The sequence below is a fragment of the Ovis canadensis genome, chromosome 24, assembly GCF_042477335.2.
Source record: "Ovis canadensis isolate MfBH-ARS-UI-01 breed Bighorn chromosome 24, ARS-UI_OviCan_v2, whole genome shotgun sequence".
NCBI lineage: Eukaryota > Metazoa > Chordata > Mammalia > Artiodactyla > Bovidae > Ovis > Ovis canadensis.
In genome coordinates this window covers 51691590-51712186 of record NC_091268.1, presented here as the reverse complement: position 1 = coordinate 51712186, position 20597 = coordinate 51691590, and the positions used below count along the sequence as shown (strand labels likewise).

Sequence of the window (20597 nt, the reverse complement as noted above, 5' to 3'; positions counted from 1 at the left end):
TGAGATAAAATCAACTTTATTTTTTAAATAATAAAACTAGAGAAGGCAGAAAAGGGAAGAAATAGAAGAAACTAACAGAAAACAGCTAGCAAAATGGTATATTTTAATCCAACTATACATAGTAACTTTAAAGGTGAGTGGATTAAAAGTAACAGTTAAGAATTGACACACTGTTTAGGAAAAAAAGCAAGACTCGACTATATGAGGATGTATTAGTCACAGTTCTTCAGTAAAACAGAACTAATAGAATAGATCACTGGCCACTGGCTCCTGTGCTCGTGGAGGACAAGAAGTTCCACAACCTGCTGAGAGCTAAAAAACAGGAAAGCTGGTGGTTTAATTCTGTCCACGTCCAGAAGCCTGAGAACCAGGAGAGCTGATGGCATAAGTTCCAGTTGAGGTCCAGAGGCCCACGAATCAGAGGGTTGATGATGTAAGTCCCAGCCCAAGTCTGAAGCACTGATGTCCAAGGGCAAAAAAAGATGAATGTCCCAGTTTAAAACAGAGAATAAATTGGCCCTTCCTCTGACTTTTTGTTCAGGTGTCAACTGACTGGGCGATGCCTACCTGCCATGGTCTCTGCAATCTTCTTCAATCAGTCTGTGTATTCAAATGTTAATCTCTTCTGGAAACACCCTCACAGACACACCAAAAGATGTTTTACCAATGGATAATGTTTTCTGGGCATCCCTTAACTCAGTTGACACATAAAACTAACCATTACAGTGCTCTATGAGCCACCTATTTTAATATCATAAAAGAATACTTCCAGTTTCAGCTCTGACATGTAAAGAATTTGGAAATCATAAACACATCATTATGATGTGAAAAAGATGAAAAGACTGAAAATCATTGGCTTTTGGGGGGCCCATCAGAGAACTGAGGTTGCATGGCAAACTTGCACCCCCAAATCTGGAAAGACAGACAAATCCACAGACTCGAAGCTGAGATCTGCTTAACAGAGAACCAAAATCCACCGGAGCCATCACCTAGTGGGCATACTTAAATGACAGTTTTGACAGACTGCTGGTAGCGCAGTGTGGTCTAGCTTAAAAGTAAGAAGCTTTGGGGGAGCTGCAGTATTGGGAGAGCTGCCTATTTTCCTGGATTTTGCCTCCAGGCACCCCACCAGATTCTCAGAGTGAAAAGCTGAGAACAATCCCCTCCTGGCTTTAGGCAGGGGGGAACGGAGAAGGCGATGGCGCCCCACTCCAGTACTCTTGCCTGGAAAATCCCATGGACAGAGGAGCCTGGTAGGCTGCAGTCCATGGGATCGCTACGAGTCAGACATGGCTGAGCGACTTCCCTTTCACTTTTCACTTTCATGCATTGGAGGAGGAAATGGCAACCCACTCCAGTGTTCTTGCCTGGAGAATCCCCAGGGACGGGGGAGCCTGGTGGGCTGCCTGCCGTCTATGGGGTCGCACAGAGTCGGATACAACTGGAGTGACTTAGCAGCTTAGCAGCAGAGGAGCAGAAAGCCCAGGAGATCTGTGCGCAGTGCTTTCCACAACAAAGGCTGGCCTCCGGAGGAAAAGGCTCTGGCAGAACTTTATCCAGGGCCCCAGCGAGTGGGCAGCTTACAGCACCAGTGCATGGACCCACCGATTCTGGGGGGCAGGGGAAGGCTCGGTCAGCATCGGAGATGGTCAACAGCACCTCGAGGGAGTTCCCTGGCAGTCCAGTGGTTAAGACTCCATCCTCTCACTGCCAAGGGCCTGGGTTCAATCCCTGGTGGGGGAACTAAGCTCCCACAAGCTGAGAGCACAGCCAGAAAAAAAAAAAAAATCACTTTGAGAAAGCACAGGATAAACAGTGGTTGCCAAACTGTCTTCTGGGGAGGCTTCACTGCTCCTCCCAGAGCTAGTTTCCCCGGTGAAGAAGTGTGTTTACTGTCTTACAATTCTGGAGGCTGAAAGTCTGAGATCAAGATGTTGGCAGGGCCAAGCTCCCTCAGAAGCTTCAAGGCGAGGATTCTTCGCCTTTTCCAGCTTCTGGCAGCCCTAGGCTTTCCCTGCCTTGGGACAGCATGACTCCGGCCTCTTCCACGGCCATCTTCCCTCTGTGTCCCGTGGCATTTCCACGTGCGAGCATCTGTGTTTACGAGATTCCCTCTAAGGATATCAGTCATATTGGATTAGGACCCACCCTAACAGCCTCATCTTTTTAATTAATTTTTATTGGAGTATAATTGCTTTACACTGTTAAGTTTCTGCTGTACAACAAAGGGAACCAGCTATATGTATATGTATGTCCCCTCTTTTTTGGATTTCCTTCCCATGCAGGCCATCACACTAATGGCCTCATCTTAATTTCCAAATGAGGTCACACTCACAGCTAGGACTGTGAGTCCTATCTGTGATATCCTTTTCTTTGGAGGACAGAAATCAACTCATAAGAGCAAGTATCTTGGAGAGTTAAGGAGAACTCAGCAGAGATCACTGAATGAGGGGCACTGCTCAGGCTGAAAAGGAAGACAAGCCAGGATGGGCTGGGACATAGGAGGGGAGAGGGGTTAGGGAGGGGGCTGGAAGTTTTGTTAAGAAGCTGTGTTAAATTACTGCCAGAACATCTATTCAAAGTTGAGAAGGAAACACATTAAAATGGTTAATAGCGGTGGTTATTAGCAGTACTTTTTAATTTTCCATCTCTGCTGTGAAAGTCACATGGGGGCATTACATGAAAAGGCTGCTGCTGCTGCTGCTAAGTCGCTTCAGTCGTGTCCGACTCTGTGCGACCCTGTAGAAGACAGCCCGCCAGGCTCTGCCATCCCTGGGATTCTCCAGGCAAGAACACTGGCGTGGGTTGCCATTTCCTTCTCCAAGGCATGAAAGTGAAAGTGAAGTGGCTCAGTCGCGACCCCATGGACTGCAGCCCACCAGGCCCCTCCATCCATGGGATTTTCCAGGCAAGAGTACTGGAGTGGGGTTAGCCCAGCGCAAATACTTAACAAGTGTTTCCCAACATTTGCCAGATGATGTTAATAACCTTGTGCACACAGTATACGAATCTGACGAAGGGAAAGCACAGTGAACGCTTGGAGGCAGAGACGTGGTTGGGTGAAGAGACAGCCCAGGCAGAGGGGCAAGCTGCCTCAGTTTTCCAATCCAGGAGAAGGCGAGATACCGGTACTTACTGGAAAGAAAAGGAAGTATATGACTGAACAGAAAGAGAGTCTATAAATCTATCAACTTTTGGCAAAAAAGTGAGATAAACCTACACTGTGGGATATCCGCGCTATGTAAGCACCGGTTAGGACACGTCAGCCTGCAAATGACCAAAATGCAACTGAAACTGCCTCACACAAGGAGCAACAGTCCCATGTAACAAGCAACTCAGGATTCGGGAGATTCCAGCTGCTGCATGGAGCCAACAAAGACCACATTTCTCCTTCCGAGTCCATGGTTACCATGCTCCTCTCACTCCAGTACAGCTGCTGATGTCGGATGAGCTATGTCTTCCCAAACATCTCTTTCTAAAAGCTAAAGAACTTTCCCCAGAAGCACCCTGAAGGATTTCTCACCCGACCTCACTGGCCAGGATTCCCTCCCATGGGCCTGCCTCTCCTGGAGCACGTGGAGTGCACATCCCGAACAGTTCAATTAGGAGGAAGCAGAAGAGAGGGAGGGAAAAGTGCTCAAAGTGGCTACCGGAAAGGTACCCCACGGGGTCTTCCACATCTGCCTACACACAGGACATGCAGGGGGCTGAACAGAACACGAGGCTGGCATCTGAATGAACCACCCAGGATGGAAACGCATGAAGTCAAAGATGAGGGCCAAGCAATGAGTGTCCCCAGCCTGGGGTACAAGGCGAAGAGAATCACCTCATTTCCCACCAGTCACTGGGGGGATGACTACAGATGCTAATGGACTCAACCAGAAAAATGGCCGGAGGCGCGAGCTAGAAGAGCAGGGGAACGAGTGCAGGTGCTCCCCGTCCACGGCGTTGTAGAAGGAGACCTCCCCAGCCCCGTGATCCAGGAAAACTCCCACCCGCTGGAGAGCGGGCTCTCGCTTGCTAGGACTCACGGAGGTGCCTGACAGGGGCCGACAGCCAGCAGAACTCCAGCAAACAGCCCAGATTCCCGCCTTGGGGCACATTGTGGAGCCACCAGGGGTCCCCATGATGTCCTCCCGACACACCCCCGCTGCCACCTCCAGGCTGCCTCGGTTCTCAACTTCCCAGTAATGTCTCCCTGAAGTGAAAACATTTTTCCCCAAAACGCAGGGTAAGTGCTGAAATCGCTCCACAAAGCCTGTGGTCCTCTGCGGATTCCTCCATCCGGTGGCGTAGCTCCATGCTGTAAAAAATAGTGGCCAAGAACTGGCTGATGCCCCGTTTTTCACGTATCTCCCTTCCTGGGAGAAGACAAGTTTGGAATGAGCGGTGTCCTCAGCCAGAGTTACAGCCACTGCAGAGAAAATGAGAGCTGAGATCAGTGATGAAGAGCTGACCACGAACCCTGCTCCAGAAATGCCCATCTGTCCCAGCTTCAGTTCCATCCTTCTCCTCCTATCAAGGATGTTAGGAATGAGACACCTCACTGCCCCCTCAACTGCTCCTCAGCTGGACTTAGCAAGCCACAGTTTGCATTAGCAACCTGAAGTCTTCATTTCCCTTTGGCTCTCAGACTACAGCCTAGAAAATGGGAGCTTATTATTCCTCGGCCCCAAGTCTTCACCATCAACATAAAATTTGAAGAAACGATAATACTGACTTGCTGAATCCGTACCAGAACCAAGGCTGTCACCTGGCTGGTTCTTTGTACAGGAACACACAGGTGTCATCCCAGGTCTCTCTCTACTGGTTCTAGTGGCTTGCTGACCATCTCTACAAGCCCCCGGCAGGTAACTCAAAACCGAATTCAGAGCCTCAAAATCCCCCTCCCTTCTCTTGAGACTAATCCTCCCTCACAAGCACACATCTTGTTTTCTCTGCTCTCTAAGGCTTAAGGACATGACCTTCACCCAAATGCTCATACTTGGAAATCTTAACCTTATTTGATTCTTCTTCCCCTCTGACCCTCATTGGCTAATGAATCACCAAGTCCTATCAATTCTGCCTCTGAGATGGTCCCTCGGATTCTTCCCTTCCTCTCCCATCGCCATTGTCTGCCTTCAGACCTTCAGCAACTGTGTCTGTAACTTCCTCCCTGGCCTGCCTCCTAATTCTCTTCCCTCCCAAACCTTCCATATCTCTTCAGTTTGCTGAGAGCTGTGTTTTGTTTTGTTTTTCTTAATCGACATAGATGTTAGATTTTGACAAAGGTTTCTTTTTCCTGCATCTACTGAGGTGATCAAATTGATCTTTTTTAAAGTGCTAATGTGGTGAATTACACTGATTTGCAAATATTAAACCAAACCTGCTTTTCTGCGATAAATCCCATTTGGTTGTGATGTATTATACATAATTGAATTCAACTTGCTAAAATTTTCTTTCAAATTCCTCTGTCATGAGGGACATTGACCTATAGTTCACTTTACTTGTAATATCTTTGATTTTAGTATCATGGTAATGCAGGTCTTATAGAACAAGTTGGGAATAGTCTCTTCAATTTTTTGTTAAGAGTTTGTATAGAATAAATATTTCTTAAATGTTTGGTGAAATCACCAGTGAAGCCATTTGGGAAGGTTTCTAACTGTAACATGAATAAAACTATTCCAGTTATCTATTTTCTCTTGAGTTAGCTTTGGTCATTTGAGTCTTTTAAGGACTTTGTCTATTTCTTCCATGCTGTCAGATTTATCAGCATAAAGTTGCTCATAATATTTCTTATTATCCTTTTAGCATCTACAGAAGCTGTAGTGATGATGCCCCTCTCATTCTTGATACTAGTAATATGTCTTTTTTTCTTCCAGTCATTCTGCTTAAAATATATTTCAATAAAATTTAAATTCTCAAAGAGACAACTTTTGGTTCCACTAATTTTTCTGCTGTTTTTCTGTATTCTATTGCAATAATTTCTGCTCTGATTTTTAATTGTTTCCATCCTGTTTCTTTAGGGCTTTATCTGTTCTTCTTTTTCTAATGTCTTATGGTAGAAGCTGGTATCACTGGTTGAAGAAATTCCTTTGTGTTACATGTGACTAGTGCTATAAATTCCCTCTTAAGTATTGCTTTAGTGGTACCCCACAAATTCCTTTTCATTCAAAGTACTCCCTAACTTGCCTTTTGATTCACCTTTAGCTCATGGATTATTGAGAAGTGTGTCATTTAGCTTCCTAACATTTGGGGACTTATCAAAGCTTTTTCTTTTTGTTTTTACTGATTTCAAAATGCACTGTAGTCAAAGAACATATTTTGCACGGCCTGAATCCTTTTGAATGCTGTAGCCCACAGGCTCCTTGTCAATGGGGATTCTCCAGGCAAGAATACTGGTGTGGGTTACATGTCCTCCTCCAGGGGATCCTCCCAACCCAGGAACTGAACCCAGGTCTCCCACAATGCAGGTATATTGTTTACCATCTGAACCACCAAGGAAGCCCTTTGAATACTGATGTCTTATGGCCCACCTTGTTCTACCCTGGGAAATGTTCCATGTACATGCAGAAAGAATGTGTATTCTGCTGTTGTTTGGGGCAGTATTCTATAAATAACAGGGTGGTCAAGTTGACTGATAGTTTTATTCAGTCTGTCTTTGATGATTTTCTGCCTGCTTGTTCTAAAATTTATTTTTAAAAGGTATTGAAAATTCCAACTGCAATTGTGAATGTGTCTATTTCTCCTTGCAGCTCTATTAGTTTTTGCTTAATATATTTTGAAGCTCTGTTAACTATATAAATGTTCAGAACTGTTATATCCTCCTGATAAACTGACCCATTTATCATTAGGAAATGACTTTCTTCATCTCTGGTAATATTCCTTGCTCTGAAATCTATTTGATAATAATATAACCAATAGACTTTTGACTAATGTTAGCATGATGTATCTTTTCTCATAACATGTATGGGTCTTTGTATTTAATGTGTGTTTCTAGCAGCATACAGTTAGTTGGGTCTTGCATTTTTTATCCAGTCCAATCAGTCGCTCCCTTTTAATTAGGATATCCAGACCATTTATACTTAATATGATTAGGTTCGTACCCATCATTTTGCTATATTTTCTACCTGTCCTTTTTTCCTCTTTTTTGCCTTCTGTCTGATTAACCAAGTATTTTTTTAATAATGATTCCACCTTATCTACTTTGTTGACTTATTAGCTATAACTTCGTTTCTAGTGGTTGCTATAAAGTTTACAAAGGTACACCTTTCACTTAACAACCTACCTTCAAGTGATATTGTACCACTTCACATGTAAGAATGTATAACAGTATACCTTCATTTCTCCCCTCCCAACATTCATGTTCTTGTTGTTATAAAATAAAAGAATATATTATTTTTCTGCTTGTTTAAACAACTACTGTATTTGTCAAGCTTCTCCATAGAAATAGAACCAATAGGATATGTGGGTACTTGTAGAGATTAGAAGGAACTGGCCCATGTGATCATGCTGACTGCCAAGTCCAAATCCATGGTGTGTAACAGCAGAAAGACTCAGGGAAAATTAATGTTCCAGTTCCTTCCACAGGAAGGAACCAAAGGCAGGAAGAACCAAAGCTGCAGATGGAGTCTGAAGGCAGTCTGCTGTAAAAGTCCCTTGTTCATGGGGGAAAGTCAGCCCTTTTGTTCTACTCAGGCCTTTAACTGACTAGATTAGGCTTGCCAACATTATGGAAATCAATCTGCTTTCCTCCAGTTTCCTGATTTATATGTTAACCTCATCTAAAAACACTCACAGCAATACCCAAAACAATGTTTGACCAAATATCTGAGCACCCAATCAAATTACCACAGGCATTAGCCATCCCTATCACCTTTAATGAGACTTAAATAATGACAAAAATAGATATTTCTTTACATCATTACCACTTTGGAAGACCTTTTGTTCCTTTGTATAGATCTGACTTCTATCCAGTATCATTTTCCTTCTGCTTGAAGGACTTCCGCTAACATTTCTTACAGTGCTGGTCTGGTAAACGCCTTCAGTTTCTGGATATCTGCAAACATCTTTATCTCACCTTTGTTTCTGAAGTGTATTTTTGCCAGGAATAAAATTCTAGGTAAACAGTCTTTTTCTTTCAGTCTTTTAAAGTTCTTGCTCACTAGCACTGCTTCCAATGAGCACTGGGATGTCATCTTTATCTTTGTTCCACCTTGTTCCACAGTATGTAACATGTCCTTTTCTAGTTGTTGCATCTAAAATTTCACCTTTGTCACTGGTTTTGGTGTGGTTTTCATCATCTTCCTCATTTAGAACTTGCTAAATTTCTTAGATGTGTGTGCTTACAGTTTTCATCAAATTTGGAGAGCTGAGTCACTGTTTCTCCAGCTGTTTTTCTGGCTCACCCCTATTCTTCTGCTCTCCCTGAGGGATCCCAGTTACCAGACAAAAGGCTGCATGAAGGTGGCCCACAGCTCACTGAGGAGGCTTTCATTTTTTTTTTCCTCTGTTTCATTTTGCATAGTTTTGACTGCTCCATCTTTTCAAGTTCGTGTCCAATCACTTATTAGCCCCAACCAGCTTATTCTTCATCTCATAGTTTTCATCTCCAGAAGTCAGACCTGGGTTGTTTTTTTTTAAATATCTCCCCTGTCCATAATATGCATCTTTACAAAATAGTTGCAATAACTGCATTAATGTTCTTCTATGTTTATGCTACCATCTTGGTCAATCTTGAGTCAATTTCAATTGATTATTCTCCTCACCACGTCATGTTTCCTACCTTTTTGCCTGCCTGGTAATTTCTGATGGGATGCCAGACATTGTGACTGTACATTGCTGGAGACTCATTTTTAAAATACCTATCCACCTTCTTGAGCTTTGTCCTGGGATGCAGTTACTTGGAAATAATTTCATCCTTTTGGGTCTTGCTTTCCTGACATGTAAAGTGGGTCCAGAGCAGTGCTCAGCGAAGGGTTAATTATCCCCACTGATGAGGCAAGATTTTCCTGAGTGCTCTACCCAGTGCCCCATGAATTAAGAGCTTGCCAGGGGCTGGTAGGAACAGACATTGCTCCTGGCCCTGTGAGAGCACCAGGAACTGCTTCTTCTAACCAATTTGAAAATTTCCTTCAACCTCGGGTAACTCTTCACAAGCACGTGCTGATCAGTCCTCTCCTGAATGTTCACAGGACGTCTCTGTAAACCACCAGGGTTCTCCCTGTCCAGCTCTCTCCTCTCCAGCACTCTGGAAACTCCCACTGCTTTGTTCTGGACCCTCAGCACCACTCCTCAACTCAGGCAGTCCACCTGGCTCCCCCTGTGTTACCTTCCCTGAGGTCACCTGGAAACCCTCAAGGCTGGAGGCTGGGGCCGTCGTAGGACTCGGCTCATTCGGTTCACATTCCCCGTGTATCACTGTCCTTCATTGCCTGCTGTTCAGTGTTTTAAAAACTGTGGTTTCATGTATTGCCTATTTTGGATATCTTTGGTCAACTACATCTCAGGAGTAAGTCCAGTGCCCTGTCGCTTCATTTTATCTGGAAGTGGGCATCTACAGCGTGGCTCCTGATCAGGGATGGGCACTTGAGAATGCAGCTTCATGTCACGCACAGGCCTTGGCGCTTCTCTGAGAGCTGGTCAGGTTACCTCCGGTCATTCTTACCCTCCCCTTCTCAACCTCGTTCCTGCCTTTCCCCGTATGCCCCTTATGCTGAGTCTTATCAGACACCCTCCCCTCTATCTTCTCCACGTCTCAGCTCACGCTGCCACCTCTGTTTGGAAGCTGCCTCTCACTTTCTGCTTGGCAAACTCCTACTTATCCTTCAAAGTCCCAAACAACTGACACCTGTGCCGTGAAAACCTCCTCACTCTGCCCCAACAGAGAGGCTGTCATCTGCACTTCCGGGATATTTCACTCGCCACTGGCACACGTGGGGCCCCGCTGTTCTGCACTAAGCGGTATGTCTGTCTCCCCAGCTTGCTTGTGTTCTTAGAAAGAACAGGTCCCTTGCTTTTTGTGTAACTAGCACCTTTAACATCCTAACATCCTTTGCCTTTACACGGATGGCTCTTCAGGGAAGCGCATATTCTTTCATCCCTAAGTGCTTATTTACCGTTCTCTTGGCCCTCCTGTTGGCTGCGCGCTCTGCTCCCTCCTCCCTCTGCAGACCCCTCTCGTTCCTTCTCCGAGCTCCAGCTCCCTGAAACTGCTCACCTTGGAATCGCTTCAGCATCTCCTTCATCATCGGAAGCCGGCACACAGTCTTCACCGTGAGGTCTTCAAAGGAATAGCTCACGTCCTGATTCTCACACCTAGGAAAAGCGCAGAAGGCTGCTCTTCTCAGGAGACAAACAGGACGGCCAAGACCCCCCAGCCCGCACCCGAAGGCTCCAGCCCAGAGCTCAGACTGCCCTCCCATTCCTCCTGGTGCAGGCACGCAGGCTTCCTCCCCTTCGGCCCCTCACGTCGGTGCCCACGGACCCTCTGCTTGGTGCCTCCTTTCCCCTCTGCTTGGCCTGTATCTTTACAATCTGCTCAACCACCCGTAAGAAGGAAAGCGCTCACACCTGGTCAACACCTCTGCTGGATTCTGTGAAGAGAAGAAAGAAAGGAGTTATGTGCCCTCCTGTGAGATCTGCTACTCCACTTGGTGAGCAGGGATTTTCCTGTCAGTTGCTCTTGTGAGCATCACACATGATCACCTGCTGCCAAGCCCAACAGGGTTAACACGAGGCAGTCTTTTTTTCGTGTGAGCCCTCTGCCCTATTTAACAATGTGGACCCATCCTTTCCTCGAAACCCTCCCCTTCCTCCTTTGGCACCAAGACATGAGCTGTCTCCTGGCTCTCCGTCTACTTCTCCATCTACACTCTTTCAATCACAGACAAGTGTTAGTGAGGATGTGGTGGGAATACAAAATGGTTCAGCCACTTTGGAAAAAGGCAGTTTCTTAAAAAGTTAAATATAAATATACCATATCGCCTAGCAATTCTGCTCCTACTACTTAGCCAAGAGAAATGGAAACATATGTCCACACAAAGAATGGCACACAAATATTAAGGCAGAACCCTTCATAATGACATTTGGGTTATGTCCATCAGCTGCTGAACAGGTATACAAAATGTGGTATATTCTGCAATGGAATACTATTTGGGAATAAAAAGGGAATGCAAATATGATACGATGCTCCAGCATGAATGAACCTCAAGATCATCATGCTAAATGAAAGAATTCACATACAAAAGAAATGTGTTATTTCAAAAGACTCTGCTGTGATATATGTTTGGATATGGAATTGGAGCTCCACTGCTCAAGCAAGTTGTAAACGTTCTAGACAGTTCTTGGAATTTAAGTATCTCATATTACCTGAGCTCATCGAACCTAAACTTCACATTAATTTCCTTTGGAAAGTAAATCTTTGACTCTTTAATTATATAATAAAAATAGTAACACAATTAGCAAAAGAGAAAAAAACATGTCTTCTACTAAACCCACTCACCAGGAAGGACACTCAGCTCTAAAGACAAGAGGGAGATGAGTTAGTGATGTGGGCAATTCCATCAAGACAGAGACTATGCCCTTCCCTGCTGGTCTCACCTGGAGCAGCTCCAGGGTGGAGCTCTGGCTCTTCTCCTTCACCTCTAGGATGAGCTTCTTCAAAGAAGTGATCATTTGGTTGAGCCTAGATATGTTCTCACTTTGCCTCTTCTTTGTCTCCTCTTCTTCCTGCCTCAGTCCCTGAAGAAACAATTGCTCTTCTTCAGTCAGGAGGACGTGCAGCTTTGCAAACTCCGCGATGACTCTCATTCGCTGATTCTTCATCTTCTCCTGCAGCCACAAGAGACTGGCTCAGTCCTTTCTCTGCCTGGTCCTTCCTCCTAAATTCCCTGCATGTGACTCCCCAATAGTCCAGGATCCTTTCATCCAAATCACCTCCTCCAGAAAAGCTCCTGCTCACGGCCTACAAATTTCCTCCACTCCTTTCTCTACGCCTGCTTACTATCTTTGTACTAGCCTTTACAGTACTAACTCATTCTTTGTAGTATCTGAGTTTCTACTACTGATCGTCAGGCCTTGTTCATATAGTTTTTAAACTAAAATGCACTTTCACACCTATTATTTAATTTAGCCCTCAGAACACCTAGGGTTTAGTGGTGGTAAATCTTAGACATACAGGTGCGTACCCACATCATACCTCCCAACTGGGGACAACAGCTCTGGGGGGAAAGTTCATTTGCTTTCCACAATGCCATAGACCCAAATCAACACCCACCTCAGAAGCCAACCCAGAAGGACTGCAGGAAGGAAGGGGGCACCACCCTTGAGGTCCGAGGATGAAGGGTGTGGAACGCGTGTGGTCCAAAGCCACGGCAGAGATCAATGCTTCCTGTTCTGTCAGCCTGACACCTGGTGAGACCCTGTGAGCTCTTCCCAGCCAAAGCCCTTGAGCAGCCTCAGGCTGAAAGGACCAAGGGCAAGAAATACCCAGCTCCTTCTGCTATTACCTTCCACTCTGCAGCATTCTTCACTTCCATGTCCTGAAAATGTATGACTTTCTTCATCTTGGCTGTCAGACTAGACTGAGTCTTCAGAAGTTTCTCCTGCCAGCAGAAGAAGCATGCCTAAGTAAAAAATCATCTCTTCCAGCACCTTGCTTGTTCAAGAGCTAAAAGTCACCTCGGCTAAACATGGGATGAGACTGAGAAGATGCTGAAGAGCCACAGGCTAATGCAGAGAACTAGGCTGCTCTCAAGTCATCAAAACACTACATCAAGTTTGGTCGTTAAGTAGACAAAAATTAATGAGTACCCAGCGCCAGCAAGGGAGAAGGCCTCTGGCACCATACTAGTAGGAAAACAGAAAGATCCCATCTAGTAAAGAAATTATCCTCCAATTAAAATAAAGAAATAAATTTTTTTTTAAAGTTCCCACCTTTTTGAAGGGCAATTGGCAAGATTTAATAGTATTTAAAATATGCAATAATCCTATTTCTAATAATAATATCCAATAAAACACTAGTAAAAATAATATATATAGGAATGTTTATTGCAGCATTCTTCATTATCCATCAGTGGGGAATTATGATACACTGATACTCTACATCAATTTCAGCTCTTGCTATAATTCTGTTTTGAAAAAAACAAATATACACGTGTCTGTGTAACTGTGTATGTTTATAATTGAATAGAAGACAATCTGGAAAGAAATATAACTAGGTATTATTAACATTGCTTATTTCTAGGGAATAGGAATGGTGGAGGGAGTCGGAGGGAGAACTAGAAATTTAATAAACTTGTTTTGTTTGGATTTCTACAAGCATATATCCTTTTGTAATTTAAAAAAACCAAATAAGCTATAAAAAAAATCGAGCCAATTAGAATCAACAGAGTAAGCTGCAGGGCAGCTAGTAGCAGAATGTCAGGCAGGACCTTAGAGGCAGAGGCAGACAGGTTAGAGACGGCACATATCAGGGTCAAACCTCATGTGCGTGTGAAGCCTCTAATGAGATAAACAGCTCCTCTGAATGTGACTAAGAACATTTTTTAAATTTTCACTTTTGTTTGCTAATGAAAATATATTTGAAACAGAATTTTTCCATTTTTAAAAGCCCTTAGCAACTCCAGTGTGCGTGAATTATGCTGTCCCCTTACCCAAGACTCTGCCTATGCATGTGTGTATCCTGCCACAGCTGGGCTCTAAAGAGGTCCCCTGAGAAAACCCTTTGGGGAGATTAGAAAACTTCTTCCCTGCAGTAACAGAAATTGCCACAAGGTGGCGGGAGGGCAACACAGAGCATTTCAAAGCTGGGTAGACCCACAAGTTCAAAAAAATCACTTTTTCTTCATTTAACTTCAGACTTTTGTGTTTATACAGAACTACAACAAAAGAACATACATTTATAGAATGAAGACATTTTCTGACTTGTGATCATGTAGTTTAAATGACACAAAACTTCAAATCAGATCTGAGTTTCAGTCTAGGCCTTCACCAACTAGCTATGGATCTGTGGTTAAGTCAGTCTCACACATTTCCTGGGCTGCAGCTTCCTTACCTAGAAGATGAAGGCAACCACAGTAGATGGTCTTCTCTTACACACCATGCCAGCTCTGAGGTTCTGTGAATTTCAATCATTGTAACCTCTGCATCCAATCCAAGAAAGTAGGTCTTACCTCCAAAATACATGTCAAATCTGCCCATCTGCCTATTTGCCACCCCCAGCCACCTCCTTGTTCAAACCACCTCTTGTCCGGACAGCTATCAATACAACAGCCTCATGACCGGTCTCCCTATTTCCAGTCTTGCTCATCTCTCAGCCAATGTCCTCAGAGTAGCCAGAATCTTCTAAGACCAGCCACGTCACGTCAGTCCCCTGCTGAGCTTCTCCACTGGCTTCCCTCATCACCGAGAAATTCAGCCGCCCCGCGGTCCGACAGAACGCCACCCTTGCCTGCATCTCCCAACTCATCTCGCGCTACTTTTCCCCTTGCTGATCATGCTTCGGGGGCATCGCTCTTGCTTCCGTGTCATGGGGATGTCCCGCTCTTCCCAGCCTCAGGGTCTGAATTTGCTGTCCACTGCCTGGGATGCGCTTCCCGTAGTTCCTCTGATAGCTGATCACCAAGCCTCAGCTGAAAGGCCACCTCTTCAGAGAAGACTGCCTGTGCCCTTATTGAGCCCTCGTCTCGTCTCTGGCGTGGCACACTATTCATGGCACATATCATCATCTGTGATTGTCTGTCTACTGTTTACCTCCTGCCCCAACCCCAGGCAGACTGCACGCCCCATGGTCTCTTCAGCACTGTTCCTTTCCTGGGTCTGGTACTATAGTACCGCATCTGACACAAAACGGGCGGCTCAAGAAGTATTTCTTAAATGAGTTAATAGCAACGAAGGGATTAGTTCCCAGGGTCAACAGACCAAATGTGGGCTTGAAGTAAAGAGATGCTGGGCTTGGAAGCCTTTTCCAAAAAAACACTTTGCTCCCTGAAGTTTATGAAGCTATTTCTCTCTATGTGTTCTCTCGTTCTCTCCCACCATCAACGACTCCATGAAAGGCAACTTCTGCTCTGGAATACTTCCCTCTGTGAAGGTACTAAGATGTAGGTCCATGGTCTCTATCCTATCTGTATATCAGAATGTCTTAAAAGTGCTTCCAGGTGGCTCTAATGTGTATCCTGAGCCACTGGTGTGGCCCCCAAGAGAGCAAGCAGAGTGGGCTAGGAATTCATCAAAGCAGGTTTCCTGGATGCGGTGCTTAGGGGCTCAGACCCTAAGAGAAAGCACTGTTTGCAGGGCTCAGGTGTGGGCACAGATGGGGGTATTTTCCACAGACTTAGGGAGCTCCAAACATTTATGACACAGTGCACGTGCTGAGAATGGGATGATGGAAACAGGGCAGCTTTACCCAAGAGCAACCCAATGTTTTTCAAGTTAACTCGGGGTGAGGATGTGTATGTGCTGAGTCACTTCAGTCGTGTCTGACTCTTTGAGACCCTACTGACTGTAGCCCACCAGGCTCCTCTGTCCATGGGGTACTCCAAGCAAGAATACTGGAGTGTGTTGTCATGCTCTCCTCCAGGGGCTCTTCTCCACCCAGGGATCCAACCCATATCTCTTCCATCTCCTGCACTGGCAGGCGGGTTCTTTACCACGAGCACCAGCTGGGGTGGGGATGAATGTGGGTTGACGGCAGTGATTACGCAGAAGAAGGTGCAGAAAAGGACCAATCCTGGGAATTTCCCTGATGGTCCAGTGGCTAAGACTCTGTGTTCACAATGTAGGGGGCCCGGGTTCAATCCCTGGTCAGGGAACTAGATCAAACATGCCACAAATAAAAGATCCAGCGTGCCACAACCAAGATCAAGGATCCCATGTGCCAGAGCTGAGACCTGGCACAGCCAATTAAACAACAATAAATAAAATTTTTTTTAAAGCAAAAGCTTAAAAATATATAATCTAATATATATATATATATATATAATCTAAAATAAAATAATCTAAGAAAAAAAAAGGATAGACTGATAATTCTAAAATGCTGTGTTTCTAGTCTCCTATGTCCCCTGTCTCCTGTCCCTGCTCCCTGGATTTCATGTCACAGTTACTTCACTCTCACCGTGTCCCCAATGAGCACCAGACATCCGGACTGAGGTCCTAGACTCCTCTCTCTGCCTGACCCATCACTACAATTAGTCACAATGTTACTCAGTCCAGCTCGTAATTAATTCACACCCTCCTCTTCTCCAGGACCCCTGTCCTGCACTGGTTCAGGCCGTACGGCCTCCTGCTTCAAATGGTGCAACAACAACCTACCTGGGTCTTTCGCATTCATCCCCCGTGGATGCCACAATGAACTTGGTAAAACAAAAGAACTGAGAGCCGATCATAGCTTCCCTTGCCTTAAAATCCTTCAGTGATCCCGATTTGGTGGAAGAGAAACTCAGGCTTTTCAGTGTGGTGAACAAGATCCTCCACAATGCAGACCCTGTCTCTTTCTTCAGCTTCAAGTCCCACCAGCCTCCCTCCCATGTGCCACCCTCCTAGAGCAAAGAGCAACCTCATCCATCAAGAGCGGGCTCATGTTTCACTCCTCTGTAAAGGTGATCCTCACTCTTGTCTGATGCCTCTTAATCTCAGACCTTCTGTGTGTTGATAACTCACACTGAAATGACTGGTCTACATGCTTACATCCCCTACAAGACAAGACCCATGTCTTTCTCATCCATTTATGCCCAGAGTCTAGAACAACGCCCAGCATACAGGAAGCACCAATAAAGGCTACTGAATAAAGAAATGAATATACACTTTCTAGCCTAATTTTGCATGTTTCCTGTTTATAGTCAGCTGATAAAAATGAACAGCATTTGACAGTTTACAATACACTTTAACTTATATCATTACATTCATGTTTTCAACGAGTACTTACTAGATACCAATTCAGATGGAGACCACTGGAGTGACACCTTCAGTAATGGAAGGGGGTGGGGCTAGTCTGGAAAGGATGATCAAGGAAGGTCTTCAAGCTAAAATCTAAAAGGATCTAAAGCACAGAAGGTATGGGTAGAGAGAGAGAACAGGCTTGAAACAAAAGCAGGAAGGCCAGGGTGGCTGGAACAGAGTATGATAAACTGATTTATTTAACTGAAGCTTCTTAACCCATAAGATAGGTAGAACAGGGAATCTCCAAATTCAAACATTAAGTGATCTTCCCAACTGATAAAGCTAGTAACAAAATCTAGACTTATCCCTCCAAGCCAGGCTTTTTCCAAATCATCAGCTGTTGATGACATCTGTAGGCACAAACCTGTACGGTCCAATACAGCATCCACTAGCCATGTGAGTTCCTGATATATGGAGAGCCCAAACTGATGTGTGTAAATGTAAAGCACACACAGATTCAAAGGCCCATCATGAAAAAGTTAAAATATCACATTGATAATTTTCATATCGATGTTGGATATTTTGGATAAATGAGTTTAAAATTAGCATCACCTGTTTCTTTTCACCACTAGAAAAACTTTGAATAACAGATGTGCCTGGTTCCTTTTGTTTCTATTGGACAGCACTGGTGTATAACCTCTCAGGATGACCGAGCTGCCGGGAGGCCAGTCCCTGGAAAGTTTTTCGGTGATGACTGAGCCCCCACCGCCCTCCCGATTCCAGTTTTAAACTCCAGCTCTGATCTGTGAGTCTCTTAACTTTTTTGAGCCTGTCAGGGTTGGGGGTGAGGGTAGGTTTATGCCTCCAGTGCAGACAGTAAAGGTTCCCAGGGCATATACCAGCAGCCCAGCCCCGAAAACGGCCGGCTCACCCGGTAGCTCTTGCAGGCCTCGTCGGCTGGGGCCATGGTGTGGGCCTGGTGCTCCTGCGACTCCCTGCACACCAAGCACACGAGCCGCTGATCATCCTCGCAGAAAAGCCGCAGCGGCTCCCAGTGGCGGCCGCACAGGCCCGCGGGCACGGGGCCCAGGCGCCGGCGCCGCATCCTCTCGGTCAGCCGGGCCAGGGCCCAGTTGGGCCTCATCGAGGCGGGCGCCGACGGCCGCCGACACTCGGGGCAGCGGACGGGGCTGCCGCCCGGCGCCCAAGTGCGGCACAGGCAGCCGCGGCAGAAGTTGTGGCCGCACTCGATGGACACCGGGTCCGCGAAATAGTCCAGGCAGATGGCGCAGGTCAGCTCCTCCTGGAAGTCCTCGGCCTCCATGCCGCCCCTCTGTCCCGGATGAGACGCCTGCGGGCGGCGGGCGGTGGCCTTCGGACCCGCGGCCGCCGAATCTCCTCCGGGGTTCGCGATCCAGCGGGGGCGCGGGGCTGCGGGGCTGCGCGGGGGCGGCGGCCCTTGGGTTTCCGCACGAAGACGGCCGGTGGGAAGTGACAGGACGGCGGGCTGCGACGGGACCAACAAGAGCGAAGCGGAAGTCCCCCGGGAAGCCTAGAGAGGCTTCGAGGCGCGCGTCGGTTTGCGGGGCGCGCGGGAGGATGGTGGTGCTACCGCAGCTGCAGCTGCTGCTGGTGGAACCAAACTGGGAGGCGCTAATGAACTTGTCCTTCCGGTTCGCCGGCTGCTCCCAGAAGATTTAGGGTCTAGAATCCTAGGCTAGCTGCTGCCCAGAAGGGCGTTCCGGGCGAGGTACACCCTAGCGGCGTGGCGGGCCAGGCGAAGGACCTGGGGCTGGGGGCGTCTGTGCAGCCCCGCTGGAAGTGGGGCTAAGGAGGCGCCCTGCCCCACAGGCTGGCTTTTTCTGAAGTTGTCCTTTTTTGTTCAGCTTCATTCTGTCAATACAAAGACAGACGTACAGAAACACAGACACAGGGAAGGAACCCGCTCTTGACCTCCAACCCCGAGGTCTAGTTGAGATGCTCAAAAGGCAGGATTTCTTGCTACTCCCACAAAACCCACCCACTCAAAGCTCAACTCTCCTGGAGTCTCCTGGGCCGACTGGAGAGCCAGCTTTCTGGGAGGCGAGCAGGAAAGGGAATATTTAGCCCCCACGACCTAGTGGGGAGCCATCTGATCACCCTACCACCCTGATTTTTCTTTCTTCCCCAGCACAGGGGACACACCAGGAAGAGGAAGCCCAACCTCAGGGCATGGGCACACTCAGCAGTGCAGATAGTGGTTCTAATAATTAAGTTAGGGGGAAGAACCTAGGGTTAGATGGTTTCCTCCAGGTTTGAGACTTCCAAGCAGTATTTTAGGTGGTTCGATGCAGAGGAAGTCTGTAGGCTGAGGATGCTCTGTGTCAGCTTGTGGGTGATCTGTGAGCCGCTGTTGTCTAAGATGCTAGGAAGGAGTAGCTGCTGGTGCTAGAGCTGTTCCTGACCCTCCCACCTGAGAAGGTCAAGACCAGGGTGTGAGAGCAGTACCTGGAGAGTGGAGCTGAAGCTGTAGCTGTGGTGAGGATGTTGTGAAAGACCTAATGGGACCGGGAGAGTGGAAAGAAATCAGGTGTTTAAATGGGAGCGCTTAGGATTCAGAAGCATGGGGGGCTTCCCTGGTGGCTCACTGGTAAAGAATCCGCCTGCCAATGCAGGAGACATGGGTTTGATCCCTGGTCTGGGAAGATCCCACGTACTTCAGAGCCACTAAGCCGGTGCGCCACAACTATGCTCTGGAGCCTGGGGCCCACCACTGCTGAGCCCATGCACCGCCGCCACTGAAGCTGGCACTCTAGAGCCGCTGGCACTCTAGAGCCCGTGCTCTGTCATAAGAGAAGCCGCCACATTGAGAAGCCTGGGCACCACGACTAGAGAGTAATACCCGCTCTTCACAACTAGAGGAAAGCCCACGCAGCAGCCAAGACCTAGCACTGCCGAAAATGAAATAAATAATTTTTTAAAAAAAGATTCAGAAGCACAAATGAATTGACTTTTGGTACCCAACGTGAAGACAGCAACCATTTTGCTCTCCAAAGGAGCATCCATTGAGGCTTTCAACAAGCAAGATGCTTGCCTGTCTCGGGGAACTATTTGTTTCTCCTCGATGGAGTTTTGATCTTGTGTTTCTGAGGTGCTCAGTTGTTTATTCTTCCCACTCTATTCCTTTTCTTACGGAAGAAATGTCTCATTCTTCTTGTGTCCCAAAATCAGACACTGCCTTTCCTGTAATATGCTCCATAAGCGGTTACTGACGGTATGATCAGATGATTTGGAAAGGGGGTTCCCGTGATCACTGTTTTGGGGCTTTGATGGAAGTTCTACAGAATGTCTTAAATGTTTAAATTATAAAATGCATAGCTGCATTTTCTTTGTGAATTGGAATACCATATTGAGAAGGAATCTGCAGGAATTCCCTGGTTGCCCAGTGGTTAGGACTCTGCACCTACACTATGGAGCCCAAGTTCCATTCCTGGTCCCTGGTGGGGGGAACTGAGATCCTGAGTCCCACACGCTACACAGTGCAGCCAAAAATAAAAAAAAAGAAGGAAAAAAAGAGAGAAGGAATCTGAGTCGTAAATATGAGCCAACCAAGAAGAGGTGCTCTTATCTGTTACTGATGCAAACACGAGTATCTGTGGTGTGAGTGTCTGTGTATCTGTATGTCTGCCTTTGTATTGAACTATATCTCCTTAATGTTTCTGTGTCTTCAATCCTGCCATACTTCTGAAATAAACATC

The 20597-nt window shown here is 46.4% G+C and overlaps 1 protein-coding gene and 1 non-coding gene across 6 annotated transcripts; one reads left to right on the top strand and one right to left on the bottom strand.

Annotated features, from left to right (window-relative positions):
* On the bottom strand, positions 1–20407 carry TRIM4 (tripartite motif containing 4). 5 transcript variants are annotated; one of them, XR_011252825.1, is made up of 7 exons: positions 17792–20407; positions 12489–12584; positions 11581–11811; positions 10552–10574; positions 10199–10296; positions 2919–4414; positions 1–1250 (listed from the first exon to the last, which is right to left on the bottom strand). XR_011252825.1 is itself a non-coding variant. In XM_069571186.1 (6 exons), exons 1-6 carry the CDS (start codon positions 18182–18184, stop codon positions 3828–3830), a joined length of 1428 nt encoding a protein of 475 aa, XP_069427287.1. In that variant the 5' UTR covers positions 18185–20407; the 3' UTR covers positions 1–3827. The 5 variants fall into 5 exon arrangements, 1 of the variants encoding a protein (XP_069427287.1); XR_011252826.1 differs by having other exon boundaries at positions 1–1224; positions 2947–4414; XR_011252828.1 differs by having other exon boundaries at positions 1–1219; positions 2947–4414.
* Positions 15722–15794, top strand: TRNAV-CAC (transfer RNA valine (anticodon CAC)). Its single transcript has one exon. It is a non-coding gene; the product is annotated as a tRNA-Val (tRNA).
* Positions 20408–20597: the final 190 nt, after the last annotated feature.

What these genes read in the sequence shown, in the direction of transcription:
- TRIM4 (XM_069571186.1), bottom strand. Translation starts at nt 18,184, where the DNA reads ATGGAGGCCGAGGACTTCCAGGAGGAGCTGACCTGCGCCATCTGCCTG. An exon ending in CCAGCAGAGGTGTTGACCAG is followed by an intron (nt 10,297 to 10,551) that starts GTGTGAGCGCTT and finishes CGCTTTTCCTAG; the next exon opens with GTGTGAGAATCAGGACGTGA. An exon ending in GATGCTGAAGCGATTCCAAG is followed by an intron (nt 4,415 to 10,198) that starts GTGAGCAGTTTC and finishes TTTTCTCTGCAG; the next exon opens with TGGCTGTAACTCTGGCTGAG.